Source organism: Penaeus chinensis, chromosome 39, assembly GCF_019202785.1.
Source record: "Penaeus chinensis breed Huanghai No. 1 chromosome 39, ASM1920278v2, whole genome shotgun sequence".
Taxonomy (NCBI): domain Eukaryota; kingdom Metazoa; phylum Arthropoda; class Malacostraca; order Decapoda; family Penaeidae; genus Penaeus; species Penaeus chinensis.
Genome location: NC_061857.1, coordinates 24,883,456 through 24,903,455, shown reverse-complemented (window position 1 = coordinate 24,903,455; position 20,000 = coordinate 24,883,456). Strand labels below are relative to the sequence as shown.

Below are 20,000 nucleotides of genomic sequence, written 5' to 3'. Positions count from 1 at the left end.
CCCTCCCTCCCTCCTTCCCTCCCTCCCTCCCTCCCTCCCTCCCTCCCTCCCTCCCTCCCTCCCTCCCTCCCTCCCTCCCTCCCTCCCTCCCTCCCTCCCTCCCTCCCCCCCCCTCTCCCTCCCTTCTTCCCTCCCTTCTTCCCTCCCCTCTTCCCTCCCTCCCTCTCCCCCTTAATCAATCCAATAACACCTCCCCCCTAACCTGGCGCCCTGCCCCTCCAGGACCTGGTGATGGAGACGAGTCGCTGCGGCCAGACTCGCATGGACTGGCTGGACGAGTCCGACCTGGGCAGACTGACCTCCCTCGCCCTGCTGGAGCTCGACATCCTCTTCACGGAGCACAACATTCACCACCGCTGGAGAAAGCTCAAGAAGAGGAAGCAGAACAAAGAGGGTGGGTTGGAGGGTGTGTGTTTGTTTTGTAGGTTTTTTTTTATTTGTTTTTGTTTTTTAGTTTTTTTATTGATTTTTTTATGTGAGTTTTTTTGTTCGTTGTAGATTGTTTTTTTTATTTTTTTAACTGATTAAGTATTTTTAAGAATTAATGTTACTCTTGAATTACTATTTATTTTATTTACTGCTCTAGTTACTTTTATTTTATTACCTTTTTTTATTCGTTGCAGAAAGCGGAGTGTTCGGCGTCCGTCTTGACAGCCTGATAGAGAGAGACAGAAACTTTTTGGAGGAGTCTCCCCTTGAGACTAAAGTGCCTTTGGTGTTTTATAAGGTGAGTGGCATGACAGATAGCAAAGTCGAAAGATACTTTTGTTGTCATTTATTCTCTCTGGTAGATAATATCGAACCAGAAAGATTGGTTTATATATCAAGTGGTTTTTACTCGTTGCTTCCGGGGAAAATGAATAAAAAATGGGGAAAATGCTGTGCTCGTTTTTTATATTTTTTTTGTGAAATGTTTCTACACATAGATGGCTCTGCCTTACCTGTTTTCACCTTTCCTTGAATTGGCGGGAAAATGTATATTTTACATCGTGCTATGAATATCGTTGGTGTTATTTTTGTTATAAACATTCTAATTACTATAATATTATAAACTTTTGTAATAGCAAAATAAGATAACGTAAAATATTTTCGTAAATTAAAGAAAAATGTACGGACGAGACAGACAGTACTCATAATTGGCTCCTTAGTACAAGTTTAGCCATCTATGCGTAAAACAATTAAACAAGTAAACTCACAGTGGGCATGGCACAGACATACGTGACATGCCCATCGCGAATGGGTTAAAATATAGCTGATTGAGTAATATCCACCGAATTGATAAGTTCCATTGTTTATGTAATGTGTAAGAAACGTGCGAGACTTTTCACATTATATTAATGCGCCACTTTTATCTTTCCTTTTTACCAGTTGGCCCTGCAGTTGGAGCGTCAGGGTCTGCGGCAGGAGGGCATCATGAGGGTGCCCGGACACAGGTGAGTTTGGGGTCTCGTCGAATATTGGTTTCCCGTTTTCTGTGGATTATTAGCTCCGTTTGGTGGTTTCCCGTTTTCTATGAATTGTTTTTCCTTGAGTTTGGGAGCTGCGATTGTCGTTGATATATATATATATATATATATATATATATATATATATATATATATATATATATATGTGTGTGTGTGTGTGTGTGTATACATATGTATATATATAGGCACACACACACACACACACACACACACACACACACACACACACACACACACACACACACACACACACACACACACACACACACACACACACACACACACACACACACACACACACACACACACACACACACACACACACACACACACACACACACATATGCATATATATATATATATATATATAAATATATTTAATATATATTTATTTTGTGTGTGTGTTCAATTAATGTAATTGCATTCTACGGTGTGCCGAAGCTTTTTAATAATGTATTTCATTGTTATTTTATGAACTCCTGATGCATCCATTGCGTTGTTCTTTAACACACTTCAATGATTTATTGCCAGTTAATAATTTTATGATGTTATTTGAGAGGCTTGCTCATTACATTGCGTTTTTTTTTTTTTTTTAATAAATGTTTCATCATATAGTGTCATATTGCTTTAGATAATTTTATATTGTTTTTCATCATGCTGTTTTAAGAATTGAATATTTTGTTATGATGTTGCTATAAAAAACTTATCTTTAGAACTTCTGAAAATTCATTATCATATTATATAAGAACTTCAGACCATTTCACTCTCATTTCTATTTTAAGAACTTCAGATCTTTTCACCATTATGTTACCTTAAGAACTTCAGAACTTTCCACCCTCATGTTATCTTAAGAACTTCAGAACTTTCCACCCTCATGTTATCTTAAGAACTTCAGAACTTTCCACCCTCATGTTATCTTAAGAACTTCAGAACTTTCCACCCTCATGTTATCTTAAGAACTTCAGAACTTTCCACCCTCATGTTATCTTAAGAACTTCAGAACTTTCCACCCTCATGTTACCTTAAGAACTTCAGAACTTTCCACCCTCATGTTATCTTAAGAACTTCAGAACTTTCCACCCTCATGCTATCTTAAGAACTTCAGAACTTTCCACCCTCATGTTATCTTAAGAACTTCAGAACTTTCCACCCTCATGTTACCTTAAGAACTTCAGAACTTTCCACCCTCATGTTATCTTAAGAACTTCAGAACTTTCCACCCTCATGTTATCTTAAGAACTTCAGAACTTTCCACCCTCATGTTACCTTAAGAACTTCAGAACTTTCCACCCTCATGTTATCTTAAGAACTTCAGAACTTTCCACCCTCATGTTATCTTAAGAACTTCAGAACTTTCCACCCTCATGTTATCTTAAGAACTTCAGAACTTTCCACCCTCATGTTATCTTAAGAACTTCAGAACTTTCCACCCTCATGCTATCTTAAGAACTTCAGAACTTTCCACCCTCATGCTATCTTAAGAACTTCAGAACTTTCCACCCTCATGTTATCTTAAGAACTTCAGAACTTTCCACCCTCATGCTATCTTAAGAACTTCAGAACTTTCCACCCTCATGTTATCTTAAGAACTTCAGAACTTTCCACCCTCATGTTATCTTAAGAACTTCAGAACTTTCCACCCTCATGTTATCTTAAGAACTTCAGAACTTTTCAGCCTCATGTTATCTTAAGAACTTCAGAACTTTTCACCCTCATGTTATCTTCAGAACTTTTCACCCTCATCTTAAGAACTTCAGAACTTTCCACCCTCATGCTATCTTAAGAACTTCAGAACTTTCCACCCTCATGTTATCTTAAGAACTTCAGAACTTTCCACCCTCATGTTATCTTAAGAACTTCAGAACTTTCCACCCTCATGTTATCTTAAGAACTTCAGAACTTTCCACCCTCATGTTATCTTAAGAACTTCAGAACTTTCCACCCTCATGTTATCTTAAGAACTTCAGAACTTTTCAGCCTCATGTTATCTTAAGAACTTCAGAACTTTTCACCCTCATGTTATCTTCAGAACTTTTCACCCTCATCTTAAGAACTTCAGAACTTTCCACCCTCATGTTATCTTAAGAACGTTTGAACATATTACCTCCGCATTTAAGAACGTTTTCCCGCCCTCCTCCCCTGTTCCTTACCGCCCGCTGCCTCGCTCCAGGTCCCAGATCGAGCAGCTGCGTCGCGCGCTGGACACCCACTTCTACACCTCGCCGGGCACCGCCGACTCCGCCCTCAGGAACGCCACGCCCAACGATGTGGCCGCCCTCATCAAAACCTTCCTGAGGGAGCTTCCGCAGCCTCTCCTCACCCACACGTACATGCCAGCCTTCTACAAGACGCATCGTAAGGAATTTCGAGTTTTCTTGGGGTTTGGTTGTTTATTTGTGTGTTTGTTTGTTTATGGGTTGATTCTGTTTATTCCGTCCTTTTTTTCTAACGTGGTTTCGTTTTTTATTTTGATTTTGGATTGTAATTTTCTGAAGGTCATTTTTTTTTGTGAATTTATTTTATTATTTCTTTTATATCGTTTACAAAAAAAAAAAAAAAAAATCTCCCAGTCCGCTAATTCCCTCCGTCGGCGCTTCCCACAGGAGTCAAGGACATGGGCGAGCGAGTCCTGGCCTTGACGATGCTGATCCTCCTGTTGCCCTCGTCCCATCGAGACACCCTCCACGCCGTCCTCGAGCTGTGTGCCCGAGTGGTAGCCTTTGAGGACGAGAACAAGATGACGCTCTACAACATCGCGATGATCGTGGCGCCCAACCTCTTCCTGCCGAGCAACCAGCGCTCGAAGCTCAACCTCAGGAGCGAGGACAAGGAGCAGCAGCTGAACTACGAGGTGGGTCAAGGGCGAAGGGCTGGGGGGGGGGGGGGGGGGCGAGGGTCAGGTGTGGGGAGGGTAAAGTGTGGGGGCGAATGGGTGGATGTAGGGTTGAATGGGTGGGTGTGGGAGGAGCGTGTGGGGGTGATTGGGCGGTAACTCTTCCAAAAAGTAAGGGGAAGCTTGTGTTTAATTGCGACATTTCTCGATGTCAGATGTGAAGCTAATTCAGCAATCATTTCAAGAATTATTATCCTCATACAAACTTTTTATTTTTTACGCTCGGGTCAATCAGTTGTCAGAATAAATTATACGTATTTTTGAAAGTTCATTAAAATACATACTAGACATAAAATGCCATAACTCTTATAGAAACAAATGTACAAACATTCAACACAACAGAAAATACAATAATAAATAAACCCCAAACGATAACACCAGTAACGTATGAATAACTTATACCATAACCTCTTCCCTAATACAAAACACCCTCTTCCAGATGACCTATCGATAACACCAATAATGCTCGAATAACTTAAATCACAACCTCTTCCCTAATATCTATTACCCTCTTCCAGATGACCTACGCGAACGTGACGACCCAGCTGACCCAGATGATGATCAAGTACAGGGACATTCTGTGGACGGTTCCCCAGCGGCTTGTGTCGCAGATCCGCCGTATATACCAGGCAGAGGCGTTGAAGCAGAGTAACTACACGCCTGTGAGTATAGGCTGAGATTGGGAGGAAGGGGAGGAGGACGTCGGTTGTGGTTAATTTGAGGTGGATTGTTGTTGCGGTTATTGTTTTTATTTTGTGTGTGGGGGGGAGGGGGTATTCGTTGGTTTAATTTGTTATGATTGTAGGTATTTTCATGGATTTTTTGGTGGGAAGGTTTAGTTTTATTTCATTTGTGAGTAGGATTGAATGTATGGATTTTCTCGAAACTGTTTAGCCAAAAGCTTGAAAAAAGTGCTTCGAAAATACAAAGACGTAGTACCGTATCTCAACTTCAAAACCCACATCTCTCTTTCCAACCATTCATTTTTTTTCCAAGGTTTCTCCCAAAGTTTCCTATCAACATAGATTTTCCTTCTGGACTAAACTCGTCATGATCACACGACCTCTACCCTTTCCAGATGAGGAGACTGCTGACCCGTAAGAGCAAAGAGACGATCCAGCGGCCCATCGAGAACGAGGTGGACTACCAAGAGGGCGTCCTGAGGGTGTCAGCGCCTCAGTTCAACAAGTGCAATTACCCAGTCAAGCTCGATCCCCTGATGACTGCCAAAGACTTATTGACAAGGTGAGGGGGTCTGGTGTAGGATTGGTATTACTACTTCTACTGTTACTACTAATGATAGTGATAATAATGTTGATGATAATGATTATGTTATTATTATTGTTGTTATTATTATTATTATTGTTGTTATTATTATTATTATTGTTGTTATTATTATTATTATTGTTGTTATTATTATTATTATTATTGTTATCAATATTATCATTGCTATTGCTGTTATTGATATGATCATTAACTCCTCAAGAAATTATGCAAACACAAGAAAAAAAAAAGAAAGAAAGAAAGAAAACAATATCCCCAGAACAGTACCTAACACAACACTCCCCCTTCAGATTCATCGAGGAGCTGACCGTCCTTCCGGAAAACCCCCGCCGCGTGGAAGGCCGGAGAGAACAGCAGTACAAGCGAGGGAGTGGAGGCAATGGGTCCCCGCCCTCGACCGCCCCCACAAGGGTCTCGTCGCCCCAGTTCTACGCCTGCCTCCTGACGGGATCGCTGAAGAAGGCCGTTGAGCAACACGCCCTCCACGAGAGAGGAGGGAACATAGGTAAGGAATGCTCGAGGATGGGAGGTGTTGGAGAGGGAGGTGGGGGTTATATAAGGGTGCCAAGGTGTTCGCAGACCCATTGTGTTTTTATTAAATATTTTGTTGATTTAAGCTTTCGTCAATTGCATAGGCATCGATATCTTCACTTTAATGCATTACAGTCATGAGGTAGAGTGTCTGTACGTTAATATATCGATGTTTATGTTATAGATAGAGGTTTAAATTGACAAAACCTTTAATAAACGAACTGAAGGGCAATTGGTCTGAGACCCTCTTTGGACGCACATCCCGTTACATACGCTCGCCAGAGGGTTTAAAGGGACATTCTTATATGCGCAGGGGTTGTAAGGAATGGTCGTGTTATATATTCTTGAGAGTGGGTGTAATGGTGAAAGCTAGTTTTATATGCAATCAACGGGGCTGTAGTAAAACATGGTGTTATATTTACTTGCATGGGGCAAGCTCACAAAAGGGTTATAGCAAAATCATTGTAGGGAATGGTAAGGGTTACATATATTCCATAAATGTTATAAAGAGTATAATCTTTACATTTGTATAAAAGAAGGTTCTGTGGAAATGTGTTTGCTGTATAAGCTCATGAACTTGATTATTTGTGTGTAGAAGTCTGTGGGGGAATGTATATGGTTTCCTTAAGTTACAGACTACTCAATCCTTTATTATATATTCACTATGTTATAATCTTTACTGATGGCCATATACGATGTACTCTCCATGCTGCTTAATCTATTTTATTCAGTTTGCGCTATATTCTTCACTAGTAGTCATATAGAATGTACTCTTCATACAGTATAATCTACAGTATTATGTTCAGTATGTGTTATAACCTTTACTGATAGCCATATACAATGTACTATTTGTGCTGTTTATTCCATTCAGTATGCGTTATAATCTCTTGTATAAGTATTCTCATTTCTCCTTCCTTGTTCTAGGCGACCGCCGTCTGGACTCGAAAGCGAAGCTCCTCACCATATACCAGGACAACCCCAATGCAGAGTTCATCGTCAAATGCCACCACCTCGTAGGTCAAACGGCAAGAAGAAATTCCTAGAGGAGAGGACGACTTGGTTAGGTTTCCTCGACTTAAGATTCCTCGAAAAAAAGAAGGAGAGGAGAGGATTTTATGCGTGTTTTTATTTTCTCTTCTTTATCTCTCTTTATCTTTTGGAAGTTAATGACTTGTCCAAATACTCATGGATATTTTTTTGGCGTATATAAGATGTCCTTAATCAGTGGTTTGGCGATAGACGTGGGCTATTGCTATTTGCGTTCGTCAAGAAGGAGGAGGAGCTCACGAACTTCGTTCTAATATAATCATCTAGTTTAAGCCCAAGGCATTGTTTCAAAGTCTCAAAAGATTGATACGTGTATGATAAGGAAGTGTAAGTCTTAAAAAAATAATGACGAAACCTGGGTTATTCTGTAGCATGCATTTCCTTCGTGTTCACTTTCCTTTCACAATATTTACCTTTGTAAATTCCTTGGATGTTCGTGAATTTAGTAAATTCATGATCATTTTCTTCGTATTTTAAATGAGGTCAACACTGTGGGATCGACATGACCAAACCGTGCTCCAGAATAATTAAGAAAACCTATTAAGAATTTTGAACGTAAGTTGGAAGAGCGTGCAAGTAATAAGTAATGTACAGTGTTAAGTATGGAATTAAAAGTAGGTCTTTGTGACTGTATGCTATCTCAGGTAAGAGCGCGGACGGCTGAAACGTCACAGTCATTGTCTTGTAGAGAAAATGTTGGGTGCCTGAAACAGTTCATTACCTTTTAGACTGTACTTAAGTGGAATTAAGTAACATTGTCTTTAAGTTGTTTTAGTGGATATTAACATGTATCAAATCAATAAGTACCCTTTTTATGCTTTAAGAATAGTATTTTCACAGAAGGATTTGCCTTACTTTCCCCGACTGCTAGTCAGATTTCTGTAATGTAAAATCACTGCAGTTTCTGCAGATGACTGTATATTAACACAAGGAAGAATTATACTCACTGGTAGTACTCTTAGATGTCTTGAATATGTGTGGGTTTATGTGCATTATGACAATGAATGAATGTGTATATAATATTGTCCAAATGATTTGATGTACTTCTGGATGGAATGACATTTTATTCTATGATTTGTTGATGTACAGTTTAAAGATTTACAATTTTGCAGTTAAACAATATTCGTGATTTGCTATATTTATGCTCAACACTGAGAGAGTTTTATTGTAGCTTGCTTTGCTACAGAATGAAGAATACTGTAGTATATGTATACGCACTGTATATACATATATAAATAGTACTGTTATCTGGCGTTGACCAATAATCACATTGGTTCTAGTGTGAAAAGACAACTGATTCTGTTTTATATCTGGAGCAGCAGTTGATATATATTTTTGTTTTAAATGCGTGTGTGTTGTTAGCGCCTCTTTGAAGAAAGCATGTAGATAATGTACGGGTGAATTGAACGCTACAGCAAAAAGTCATTCTTAATATGATGAGTCAGAATCTTCTTTCTGTTTTTGTCAGGATTTCCACATGCTTAAACAGTGTTCAGGTAATTCCAGAATGCACATAAGATTGCAAAAAAAAAAAATTCTGTTTACCCCCTGTGTTCTTTGCAAGCCTGTCTTTAACTGGTCAGTATGATATAAGTTTTGTTTCTGTCTTTTTTCTCCAATAATCTTGATATTTTGGTTCTTGTGTGAACAATAGTTGCACTGTTATGATACCGTTACATATATATATATATATATATATATATATATATATATATATATATATATATATATATATATATATATCATCACTCTTAAGAATACTTACCTGCAACTTTTACAAGACGTTATAAAGATTGTAATCCAGGTTTACTATAAACAAATAAACAGATACCCCAATGAAGTGAACTTAGGGGATGTGTATATAAATTTTCACTTAAGTGTAGATTTGCCTTCAGTTTCTGCACACAAGATACAGTACGTATTTGCATATACTGTTTTGAATATATTACCTTGGAGGTTCATTGCTCATGCAACATATGTTTGTGTTCAAGTATAAATTACATTTATATACGTGTTTTATGAGTGTTGATTTTTTTGTTTGCATATTCTTTGCGCTCAACAAATAATTTTTTAATGTGGTGTGTTTGTTTGTACGTTTTTTTGTCCGTGTGTGTGTGTTCCGTGTGTGTGTGTTTTTGGTAATTACTCTTTGTATAGCCTTTTTATATTAGTATATTCTCATCACACCCCTGTACAGATGAACAAAATTCGAAGTGTCCAGTAATATGATGCCTGTCTTTGGCACTTCTGTAATAAATGGTTCTCTCTTCTTATGTCTACTGTATATACACAAAACATTATACACATATTAAGTGAATAAATTATAAGGAAAGATATATCAATATATATGTTTATCATTTCCATCCTGGGAACATAATTTTGCGCTTGATTTTTCCTTGTTGGTTCAAGTAATAGAAAAAAAAAACGTTCATTATAACAAAAACAAATACCCAGCTTATTCCAAGGACAAATATATAATTGATAAGGGGATTTGAGTCATTTACTCGTCGGGAAAAACGCTAAAGTTTGGCATTAAAATCTACAGTCTTTCTGTTTGTACAGTCAAGGTTCATTGAAAAGTTATGTCACGGGATCTCATAACAATGCATAGCTTGACTAAATCCTCTCGCATGTACAGAGTGTTTAAAATAAATGTATAATCAGATTAAAGTCCTGACGTTATGACAAGGATGTGTTATTTTTTTATGTTTACATGATGTTATTCACAGTTACTGAGCTCTGCTAGATATATTTTTTTGATAAATGAAACCTGTTTCTTTTTGGATGACAAGCTTTTTAAAACAATTTTCTTTTTAGATGACGGTGAAAGACTGCAAAGATTAAAGATTAAACACTAACTGGTAACTGGCACGTAGTAAAACACTAACTTAGTAATCCCAAGTTTTATCAGGCATATTCATTATTTTACGCTATTCATTTCCGTGTATTTAATCAGCCCCATTACTCGTGCTGGAGATACGGAATTTCGGAGAAGAAAATCCTTGGTTATTATCTGAATATGAGAAAAAAAAACATGGTTTCTTCAACCTCAAGTTAAGCTGAAAACGCTGTAGAATCATTGAATACGTTTTTTTTTTCTGGAATGTTATATATAGTTAATGAATTATACCAAATACAATCTTAGTCGGTGATAAAGAATAACTTATAGAGTAATGTTTAGGAGTTAACTTCCCATTTCTGATAGTTTAATAACACCTTTACTATAACGTGCAAGGCCATGATGATCTAAACACTTGCTTGTTTCTCTTTAACCTCAGAATAAACAGAAATCCAATATAGGGAAAAGCTTTCATTTTTGCCGTTTTATTCAGTAACACCAAATATATATAATTAAAGACCACACTGGAACAAACAAACTTGAAGCAGGCAATCTGACCAAATGTTGGTATATAATTCTATTACTGAAAGTCTACAGCCACCACATCACATAGAACAAGAAGGAATAAATGACACAGGGCCCTTGCCAGACTTTGGCACTGGCACCGCCGCCCATACCTGATTAGGTGCCCTTCCCAACATCAATCGTAGTGCTACTTGGGTATGTGAACGCGCACCCTCCGCAGTGGGAAAGGAAGCAGGGACCAATTAACATGAAAAACACCGCCAATAGTGTATCGAGCGGCATTTCCGTAGTGTAAAGCTCACATTTATACTTGCAAGAATACCAGCTGACTTTTATTCATGCAGAAACATATCTCAAAAACTCAGTTCCTATTTTTTCCCTTCCCCGAAAGAATCAGCGCCAAATAGACATTTGTCATGGTAGGGTTTTTCTTTCAAAAACAATAAACCAGTAATGTAACGCCACCATCTGCTGCCGTTTTTTATGATAAATATCTCTGTCTGACATGAGATTGGGCGACGCCATCTGTTGATAAAGAACTACACTTATTTGCGTCACGCTGAACCATCTGGAGATGGACTTCCTTACATTTCCTTTTACGTAAAATGCAGGGAGAAGCCCAAACACCGATCTGTTCTGTAATGGGCATAGGTATCGATTGTGTAAATCTGGGGTTGACAAACCCGAAGAGATAAACAGGATGGCTTCCCGAATTACGTTGTTGGCTGGCGAAAGAATTATGTGTTTGTTGTTAGTGTTCTTAAAGCTTGCCATTTTGCTGTGGTTATTCTAACTATTTGGAGTATCACGTAAAACAATATTTTACTCTGAATCAATATTGAGACATTACCTGCCATTAATATTATTAATTTTCAGCGTCACAATATGAGATCGTTTATATAAAAACATATTGAAAAACATTTAAACATCCTTGCAGTAAAAGGCACTTCGATATGCAGTTCCCTTGTTTAGGGTTTCAACAGACGCCAGCGACGCTCTGTCATGCAACTGATATATGATGCAAGGTTAAAAAAAACTGAGGTCGGAGGGGCAGACAAGATTACACACACACACACACACACACACACACACACACACACACACACACACACACACACACACACACACACACACACACACACACAGGACAACAGCAACAGCAAGAACAAAAAATCGTGGGATATTTAAGTGTATATATACATATCTCTGTATATATACATATATGTGTATGTATATATATGCACGCACACACACACACACACACACACACACACACACACACACACACACACACACACACACACACACACACACACACACACACGTATATATGTGTGTGTGTGTGTGTGTGTGTGTGTATACAAATATATGTATATGTGTATATGTATCCGTCTCTATGCTGATGAAAGGTTGCTTTACGATTAAATAAACTAATATTGTTGAAAACCACCAGGATCATATACAGCACATATGTGTTTGATCTAGCGCCAGTAGAGGCATAGGGTTCAGTGAAGAATCGTTTCGTGGAAAGATGTATGTGCTCCAATTGAGGGTAATTCAAGGTCATGTCAAGGAGATCAGGAACGGTATTAGTGCACAGAGACCGCTCCCCCCCCCCCCCCCTTTCAACATGTCCGTAACTCCCGCGATACTCTGTGACCAAGGGTCCCATATCTCCCTCCCATTTCCCTCTTCAGCTTTTTTAGGACCCTATCATTATTGACCTACGCCAACAATGATCGTGAGGGCCCTCTCTTCAGTGCAAGGCCGGAGTGGATGCGGTAGGTTATGGCGGCCGTTTTTTATCTAGCGTTGGATTTCGCCCTTTGTTTATGAGACTCGAGTTGCCAGTTATTTTGTGTGGTTACATTTCGTTGCTCTTTCTTTAATTAGCGTTATATATCTGTATATTTAGACTGTTTCTCATTTCAAACGGTCAAGTAATGCGAATCGGATTCTTGCACTGAAGACGAACTAACGTAGCCCAGGGTGAATGTCCTTTGCATATAATGTAAGAAAAACAACCAATAGTCTAACGTCGTCGCAGTGTTTCTCTCGGCATGCCATTGCAGACGAAGCCGACTGCCCTGACCTAACTCAATTTAAACTAAAGTCTCAGCAGGGAAGAAGTTAAATCCGAGACTATAATGACCTTCAATCGTCCTCTCAGCACACTGCTGACTAATGTTACCAGTCAGGAGAGGAACTGATGATCACTACTGATGCATCGATTTTTTTTCTCTCGCTGTACTTAGCGAATTACCCGGTTCTTGGTTCGGGTCCAATAACCAAGCAGTGCTATATCTCAGTATTCATACCATACGCATGTCACCAATCCCACGGAAGCACAAGACGGTTTATCTATCTAAATAGCATTTATTTTAATTCTATTGCTTTCTAAGGCTGCCCTGTACCCGACGACACTGTCTGGTAGTGCGAGACTTATTCAATAGCAGTATCTAGTTCTGTTCTTTCTTCCATCTTTCCGTTGTCTCTCCCTCTATATCTATCTATCCATTTATATATATACATATACATATATATATATATAGAGAGAGAGAGAGAGATCTATATGTGTATATATATGTATATATATAATGTATATATATACATATATACACATATACATTCTGTGTATATATATACATACATACTGTATATATGTATATATATATATATATATATATATATATATATATATATACACACTGTATATATACACCTACTATATATATATATAATATATATATATACATATATTGTTATTTTCATTTTGGTTAGCCTCATGGATCAATATTCTACAGTGACAATAAAATAATAATGATAATAGTAATTATAATAATGATACTGATAATGATTATTATTATTATTATTGTAGTAGTATTAGTAGTACCATTATCATTATAGATGATTTCATTTTTATATTAATATTATTAGTGATTATCATCAATGCTGCTTAGCATCATCATTATATTCATAATAGCATTATCAACACTATGGAGGTTCACGGGATACAGATGACATACAGATGTAAAAAGAACATAGCCACATACACAAGTAACAGGCTAAAATACAAAACAGAGTGAAAAATTTAACATTGACAAATATGTGTTTATTAGATATGTAACAAGCTAAAGACAATATAAAAAAAAAAAAAACACTGACACAAATACATTTGTTTGTCAGAGATGTAATTGAAGTCATCTGTTGTTGTGGACATTAACAAAAGCCTGTAAACAATAAATTAATGTTTTTTAATGTAACTGAGACGACTACGTTATACAAGATGACCCAAAGATATAAATTAATAGGATTAAAACAAAATAACTAAACTTAATAAAGCAAAAGAGGGGAATGGAGCAAATATATTAAGGATAACAATGAGCTGTTTGACATATCACAGTAGTAGGAAGATGGACGGAACTACTCACCCCACGTACGTACATGAGTGTGAAAACAGGAAGTAGGTTAATGACCACCTGAAACCGGAAGCCATTAACGTAACCAATGACCGTAACCGGAAGTCATTAAACATAGTTAATGATGGCTAGCATGCACACCTTACGGTCGTACATGGCGCATCATAGCAGAAAGTAGGTATAACTAAAATGATTATCATGATCAATGATCGGAACTGGAAATCATTAACTAATGGTGTGCTACAGATGACTCCCTACCCCTCCCCTCGTCTCCACCTCCCCTCACCTCCTCTCTAAAACAATATGTCAGGTGCCACAGATGACCCCGCCCCTCCTACCCTACCCCCATTAGCACCCCCTCTCCCATACCCTCCCACCCAGCACCGCAATATTCACCATGTTTAAACTTGTAACTGGATAATCATTAACTAATGGTGTGCTACAGATGAGCCCCTACCTCGCCCCTCCTCTCCAATGCAGGCGACTGGGCGGAACTCCTCACCCCACGTACGGACATGAGTGTGAAAGTAGGTTAATTACCACTGGAAGCCGGAAGTGATTAGAGTAATCAGTGACCGGAATCATTAACCATAGTTAATGATGGCTAGCATGTATACCAGACTACCTTACGGTCGTACATGGCGCATCATAACAGAAAGTAGGCATAATTAAAGGGATTTTCATAATCAATGATCGTAACCGAAATCATTACCCATAGGTAAAGATGTCTAACACACACACACTTGGAGGGCGCAGCTCCCCTCCCCTCCTCTCTAAAACAATATGCCTGGTGCCCCCCCCCCGCCCCCTCTTACCCCCACCCCCACCAGCACCCCATCTCCAATACCCTCCCACCCCGCACCGCAATATTCATCATGTTTAAACTTGTGACTGGGTCGATAATTGACGCTGTTACAGACAAGTGATCACCCCTCCCAATGAATGAGACTACCATAATGTTACAGGTGAGTGATCACACCTATAGCTAATGAGCGTGACACCCTACCTCTCACCCAGACACGGCGTGCCCACCCACGAGCCACAGAAAGAGGGTAAAATAGATATTCTCATCTGCTCTCCGGATGCGATACGGGTCAAGGATACTTATCTGAAAAGGATTGATTATTGAGTATTGATCCGATAATTGCATTTAGCCTTCCGGCATGCCTTGACACGTCATTTACCTTAACTCGCTAAAGCATCCCGATGTTGAGAATTCATTGCAGTCCAAAGGATTATAAAATTTGTGGCTGTACTCAATATGCTTTTATTAATGTCTTTAAATATACCTTTAGTACAAACAAAGACACACACACAGATCGTATCGGTCGAGTTCCATATAACGACGATGCTTATACTACCATCTCTTCTTGCTCAAAGGTAATGACGGCGGCGGTGCAGTCTCGTCTTGAGGTGTAACCAAACAAGAAAAGGAAATCCATTTTAACCATTACTAAGATTGATAATGTCCGCATTACGTAAATATAACACAAAAATATATGCATCTTACTCCATATGCATATGTAAATAAATACTCGCAAAGACTATAATCAAAATCTTTACAAATGTTTACAAATGCATACACAAACACGCGTCCTAACAGGTGATAACACAAAGAAATAAAAATAACAGGCTTTAATTTTCTGTGTAAATGTAACTGCGATAACCGCTATCTCGTACGTTTGAAAATTTTAGGCTTATGCAACAGGTTAATTACCTAATAGATTGAAAAGTCGCCGCTTTTATTCTATTTAGAGAACATTAATAGGGTTTTCAACGCATCTGCGCGAGTCCAGAGGCATGTTTCCCCCTCATATTTCCGCCTGAACAGCTAATTATCTACCAACTAGGATCACCACCTGTCCCCACGTGTCGACCCAGTTATGTTTTACTAATTAACCTCAAGGGGCAATGCAATACTTTTCCAAAAAGTGTTCCCACCTCATCTCTCTCTTTTATTATTATTATTATTATTTTTTTTACAGTATACAGTGAAAACTAGGGAATATGTTAAGACCCATATGTATAACTCTATCCAGACGGGCGTATATTTTGCACGCCAATACAGTGCATTCTCCATCTGATATAGAATGACCAGGGTAAACATCGATTAGGGATCCTCCGTCTTGTGATGATATAAGAAAAAAACGAATCAGCACAGAAGGTGGACCAGCTTTTTAGTAATTTACTCCCCCTCCACGAAAATGTCTATAGTACCTCCCTACAAGCATATACGAAGAAAAGGAACTATGCAACGGTAACCAATAATGTTTGTTACTTAAGTTTCATTTATATAGCAAATATATTGTAAAAGGACACACATAACCTTGCCGACGGACATAATTCAATCAAACTTTACTTCTCGATTTCCCCGCCATTGTCTTTCTCACCAGTCTACAAATATCCGGCAAGAGATGGAGCTAGATAAGTTGTTGTCTTTAAGAGACGATAACCTCGCTGTCGGACTACGGTGATATACTTTATCGGGAAACGCGCATTCAGCTACCACTTTTTACATGCATATTTTTTCTCAAATCTCCCTATACAAAGAAAGAAATATTTCTTTACGTTGACACTGAATAAAACTTGATACTCGACCTCATCAATATTTTCTGAATAACTTGATACACAATCATGCCAAATGAAGAAAAAATATATCTTAATATCCTTTACTTATGATTTTTCACTATGTCACTAGTTGCTGTAGCAGCGAAAACAGTTAAAGACCCCTTTAAACTATGCTTATCTTCAAAAATGAAGTATTTTGATTTTTTTCCCTTTTAGCAACTGGCTGTTTATCAAAACCAAGGACTTTTATAAGATATGAAAAAAATGAGGTAAAATAATAAAGCTTTTATAATTGTGCGTGTATTATATAAAGACAAAGACAAATTCGCCTAAAGCAGGGATTGTTTGACCAAGGGTATTTTTACCCCAGGGAATAAAAAATATACATGACACCCTCGATGCGATGGATCTTAGCAGACAGCATGCGAATTTCCAACTGATAATGTTTGATGCATTTTTTTTTCGTTTTTCTTTTATTTTATTTTCTTAAACCGAGTTATCAACAACTATATATCCCTTTTCCTAATCAAAACATTCTTTGCAAAATATAAAAAAAACAAAGGTGCTTTCTTTTTCTTGTTATGCGTCCACATTAGGCATTCTTGTTATTTTTATTATTACCATTATCACAAAATTATAATTATTACCTTTATTATTTTTTTCATTATTATTTTAATCATATTTATTATCGTTATTATTATTATTATCATTATTATTATCATTATTGTTTTTGTTGTTGTTTTATTTTCGTTATTATTATTATTATTATCATTATCTTTATTATTATTGTTGTTTTTATTATTATATCAATATTATTAATATTATTATTATTATTATTGTCCTTGTTTTTTTTTTATTATCATTATTATTACTATTATTATTAACTTGATCTTTATCATCATTATCAATACTATTATTAATATTACTACTATTTTTTATCAGTATTATAATTATTGCTATTATTGCTACTATTATTATCATTATGATTATGACTATCATTATCATTATTTTTATTTTTATTATCATAATTATTATTATTATTATTATTATTATTACCATTAAAAAATAAAATAGCAATAATGATATTCTTATTATTATTGTTATTATTATTAGTATTATTATCAATACTGTTGTCGTTGCTGTTATTGTTACTGTTATTATCATTATTATCATAATTATCATCATCATCATCATCATCATCATCATCTTCATCATCATCATCATCTTCATCATCATCATCATCATCATCATCATCATCATCTTCATCATCATCATCATCTTCATCATCATCATCATCATCATCATCATCATCATCTTCATCATCATCATCATCTTCATCATCATCATTGTCATCATCATCCATATCATTATTATTGTTATTCTTATAATTGTTATGCTTATTATCATTATTATTGTTATTATCATTACTGTTATTATTATAATCGTTATTGTTATTATTATTACCAATGTTAATGTAATAGTACATATTATATTATAATAATAATCGTAATAATAATATTATTTATGATAATAATCATTGTTATTATTATAAATATTATTATTGTTATCATTATTCTTATCATAATCATTATTATTATGGTTGTTCTTATCATCATCATTATAATAATAATAATAATAATACAAGTATACTACTAATAATAACAATAATAACTAATAATAGTAATAATAACTAATAATAATAATAATGATGATGACGATGATGATAATGATAATGATTATATCATTATTATTCACAACAGCAAAAATAACGACCAAAACTAATAATAATATAATAATAATGATAATAATGAGAAAAATAATAATAGTATTAAATAACGCACACGCACACATACACACACACGCATGGGCACACACACACACAGACATGCACATACACACACACGCACACACACACACACACACGCACACGCACACGCACACGCAGATATATATATATATATATATATATATATATATAAACGTGTGTGTATGTATGTATGTATAAATATATTTTTTATTACTTCCCCTTATTTTCCCATTCACGTTTTGGATACATTTTGATAATCAATAACAAATGACAGTGAAAGATGAGTTCAGCCAGCATAAGTTTATTATAACTAAGACACTAATGTACAAAGTACTATCTAAACGACGACGAGGTTACATATTATTTGATCATATGATAAAAGAATTAAAAAAAAAAAAAAAAAAATGAATGAATGACCAAGGCGCTCGCACATTTCTTTTTAGCATCTTCTCGAGGATAGACGACGTCGCTGAGGCTCGGCTGGATCGGAAAACCTTGTCACGGCTGATCATTTCAGCAATGGCAGCTTCACGTCGCCTTTGCCACTCCTGAAGGTCATGGTCCAGTCCTCGAGGTCAATGACGGTTCTCTTCAAGGACGCGTCCCCCAGCGAGTACATGGCCTTCGCGGAGGTCACCGTGCCCTTGAGGGGCCGAGCAGAGTCGCCGAGAAACACAGTGAGCGTGTCCTTCACTTCCAGAAATTCATGGTCGCGGATTTTGAACGCCTTCTTGAGCTTCAAGCCTTTCGACTGCGCTCCCCTCAGGCTTATCATGGTGTAGCCGCCTGTGTCTACCAAGAACGTCTTGCGGGAGACTTTATCCTTGGAGAACTTGACAGGCAACTTCAGCCAGGGACTCGGATATCTCTCCTGCAGCCCCCGCGGCGTCCGGTTCAGTGTGATCTCCATCTGTGAATCAATATTGAATTTGGCTTGGAAATCGCTAAAAGGTTAGGCGGGGACAATTTGTTGTTTTCGGCTACAAGGAATTTCTGGTTCACTTCCAGGGATGCCTGGCCGTGTCCCAGGGTCACTGTCACGAACGCTTCGCCGGTGATTGGCACCTAGTGGCACAGATAGCGAACTTCTTTTGTCTCGCATGGCAGGATCTGGTCTCGAGGCACGAAAGCCTTTTAAATGGCGGACCTGCTGCTCCCCGTGTCTAAGATGAAGCGAAAGCTACTTCCGCGCGCACTCCCGGGAAGGTACAAGTAATGTTTTTTCGCTTCTTTCACGATATCCAGCGTCACTCGCTCCTCCTGCAGGACGGGAGCCATCTCGGGCCGCTTCTCCGCTTGAGAACAGCTCTCGGTTGCAGACATTGCAACTGCTCCTGTCTCTTGATCCCCAAGGGGGACGAGGAAGACGGGCCAGGGATATGGCATTGGGGAGTGAGGTTGTGTGCGTGTGTATCTTTTTTTTCTCAATGCTCTTTTCCTCTTCATCCTTTCTCCCTCTCCATTCTCTCTCTCTCTCTCTCTCACTCCTTTCTCTTTCTCGCTCTCTCGAATGTGCCACCTACGTGGTCCTTGGTTACGTCATTGATTACGTCATGGTCTTTAACCTACTTTCACACTCATTTACGTATGTGGGGTGTCGCGTTCTGTCCATCCTATGATA

General features: G+C 37.6%; 1 protein-coding gene across 1 annotated transcript in view; it reads left to right on the top strand.

Annotated features, from left to right (window-relative positions):
* The window catches only part of LOC125046521 (rho GTPase-activating protein conundrum-like), a 15,428-nt gene extending 5,863 nt beyond the window's left edge, over nucleotides 1-9,565 (top strand). Inside the window, exons 9-17 of the mRNA XM_047644300.1 lie at nucleotides 223-394; nucleotides 624-727; nucleotides 1,369-1,433; nucleotides 3,637-3,821; nucleotides 4,070-4,317; nucleotides 4,878-5,021; nucleotides 5,438-5,604; nucleotides 5,934-6,148; nucleotides 7,099-9,565. Coding sequence (XP_047500256.1) covers nucleotides 223-394; nucleotides 624-727; nucleotides 1,369-1,433; nucleotides 3,637-3,821; nucleotides 4,070-4,317; nucleotides 4,878-5,021; nucleotides 5,438-5,604; nucleotides 5,934-6,148; nucleotides 7,099-7,217 — 1,419 coding nt within the window. The 3' untranslated portion in view covers nucleotides 7,218-9,565. The remainder of the gene's footprint in view (nucleotides 1-222; nucleotides 395-623; nucleotides 728-1,368; nucleotides 1,434-3,636; nucleotides 3,822-4,069; nucleotides 4,318-4,877; nucleotides 5,022-5,437; nucleotides 5,605-5,933; nucleotides 6,149-7,098) is intronic.
* The last annotated feature ends 10,435 nt before the right edge of the window (nucleotides 9,566-20,000 follow it).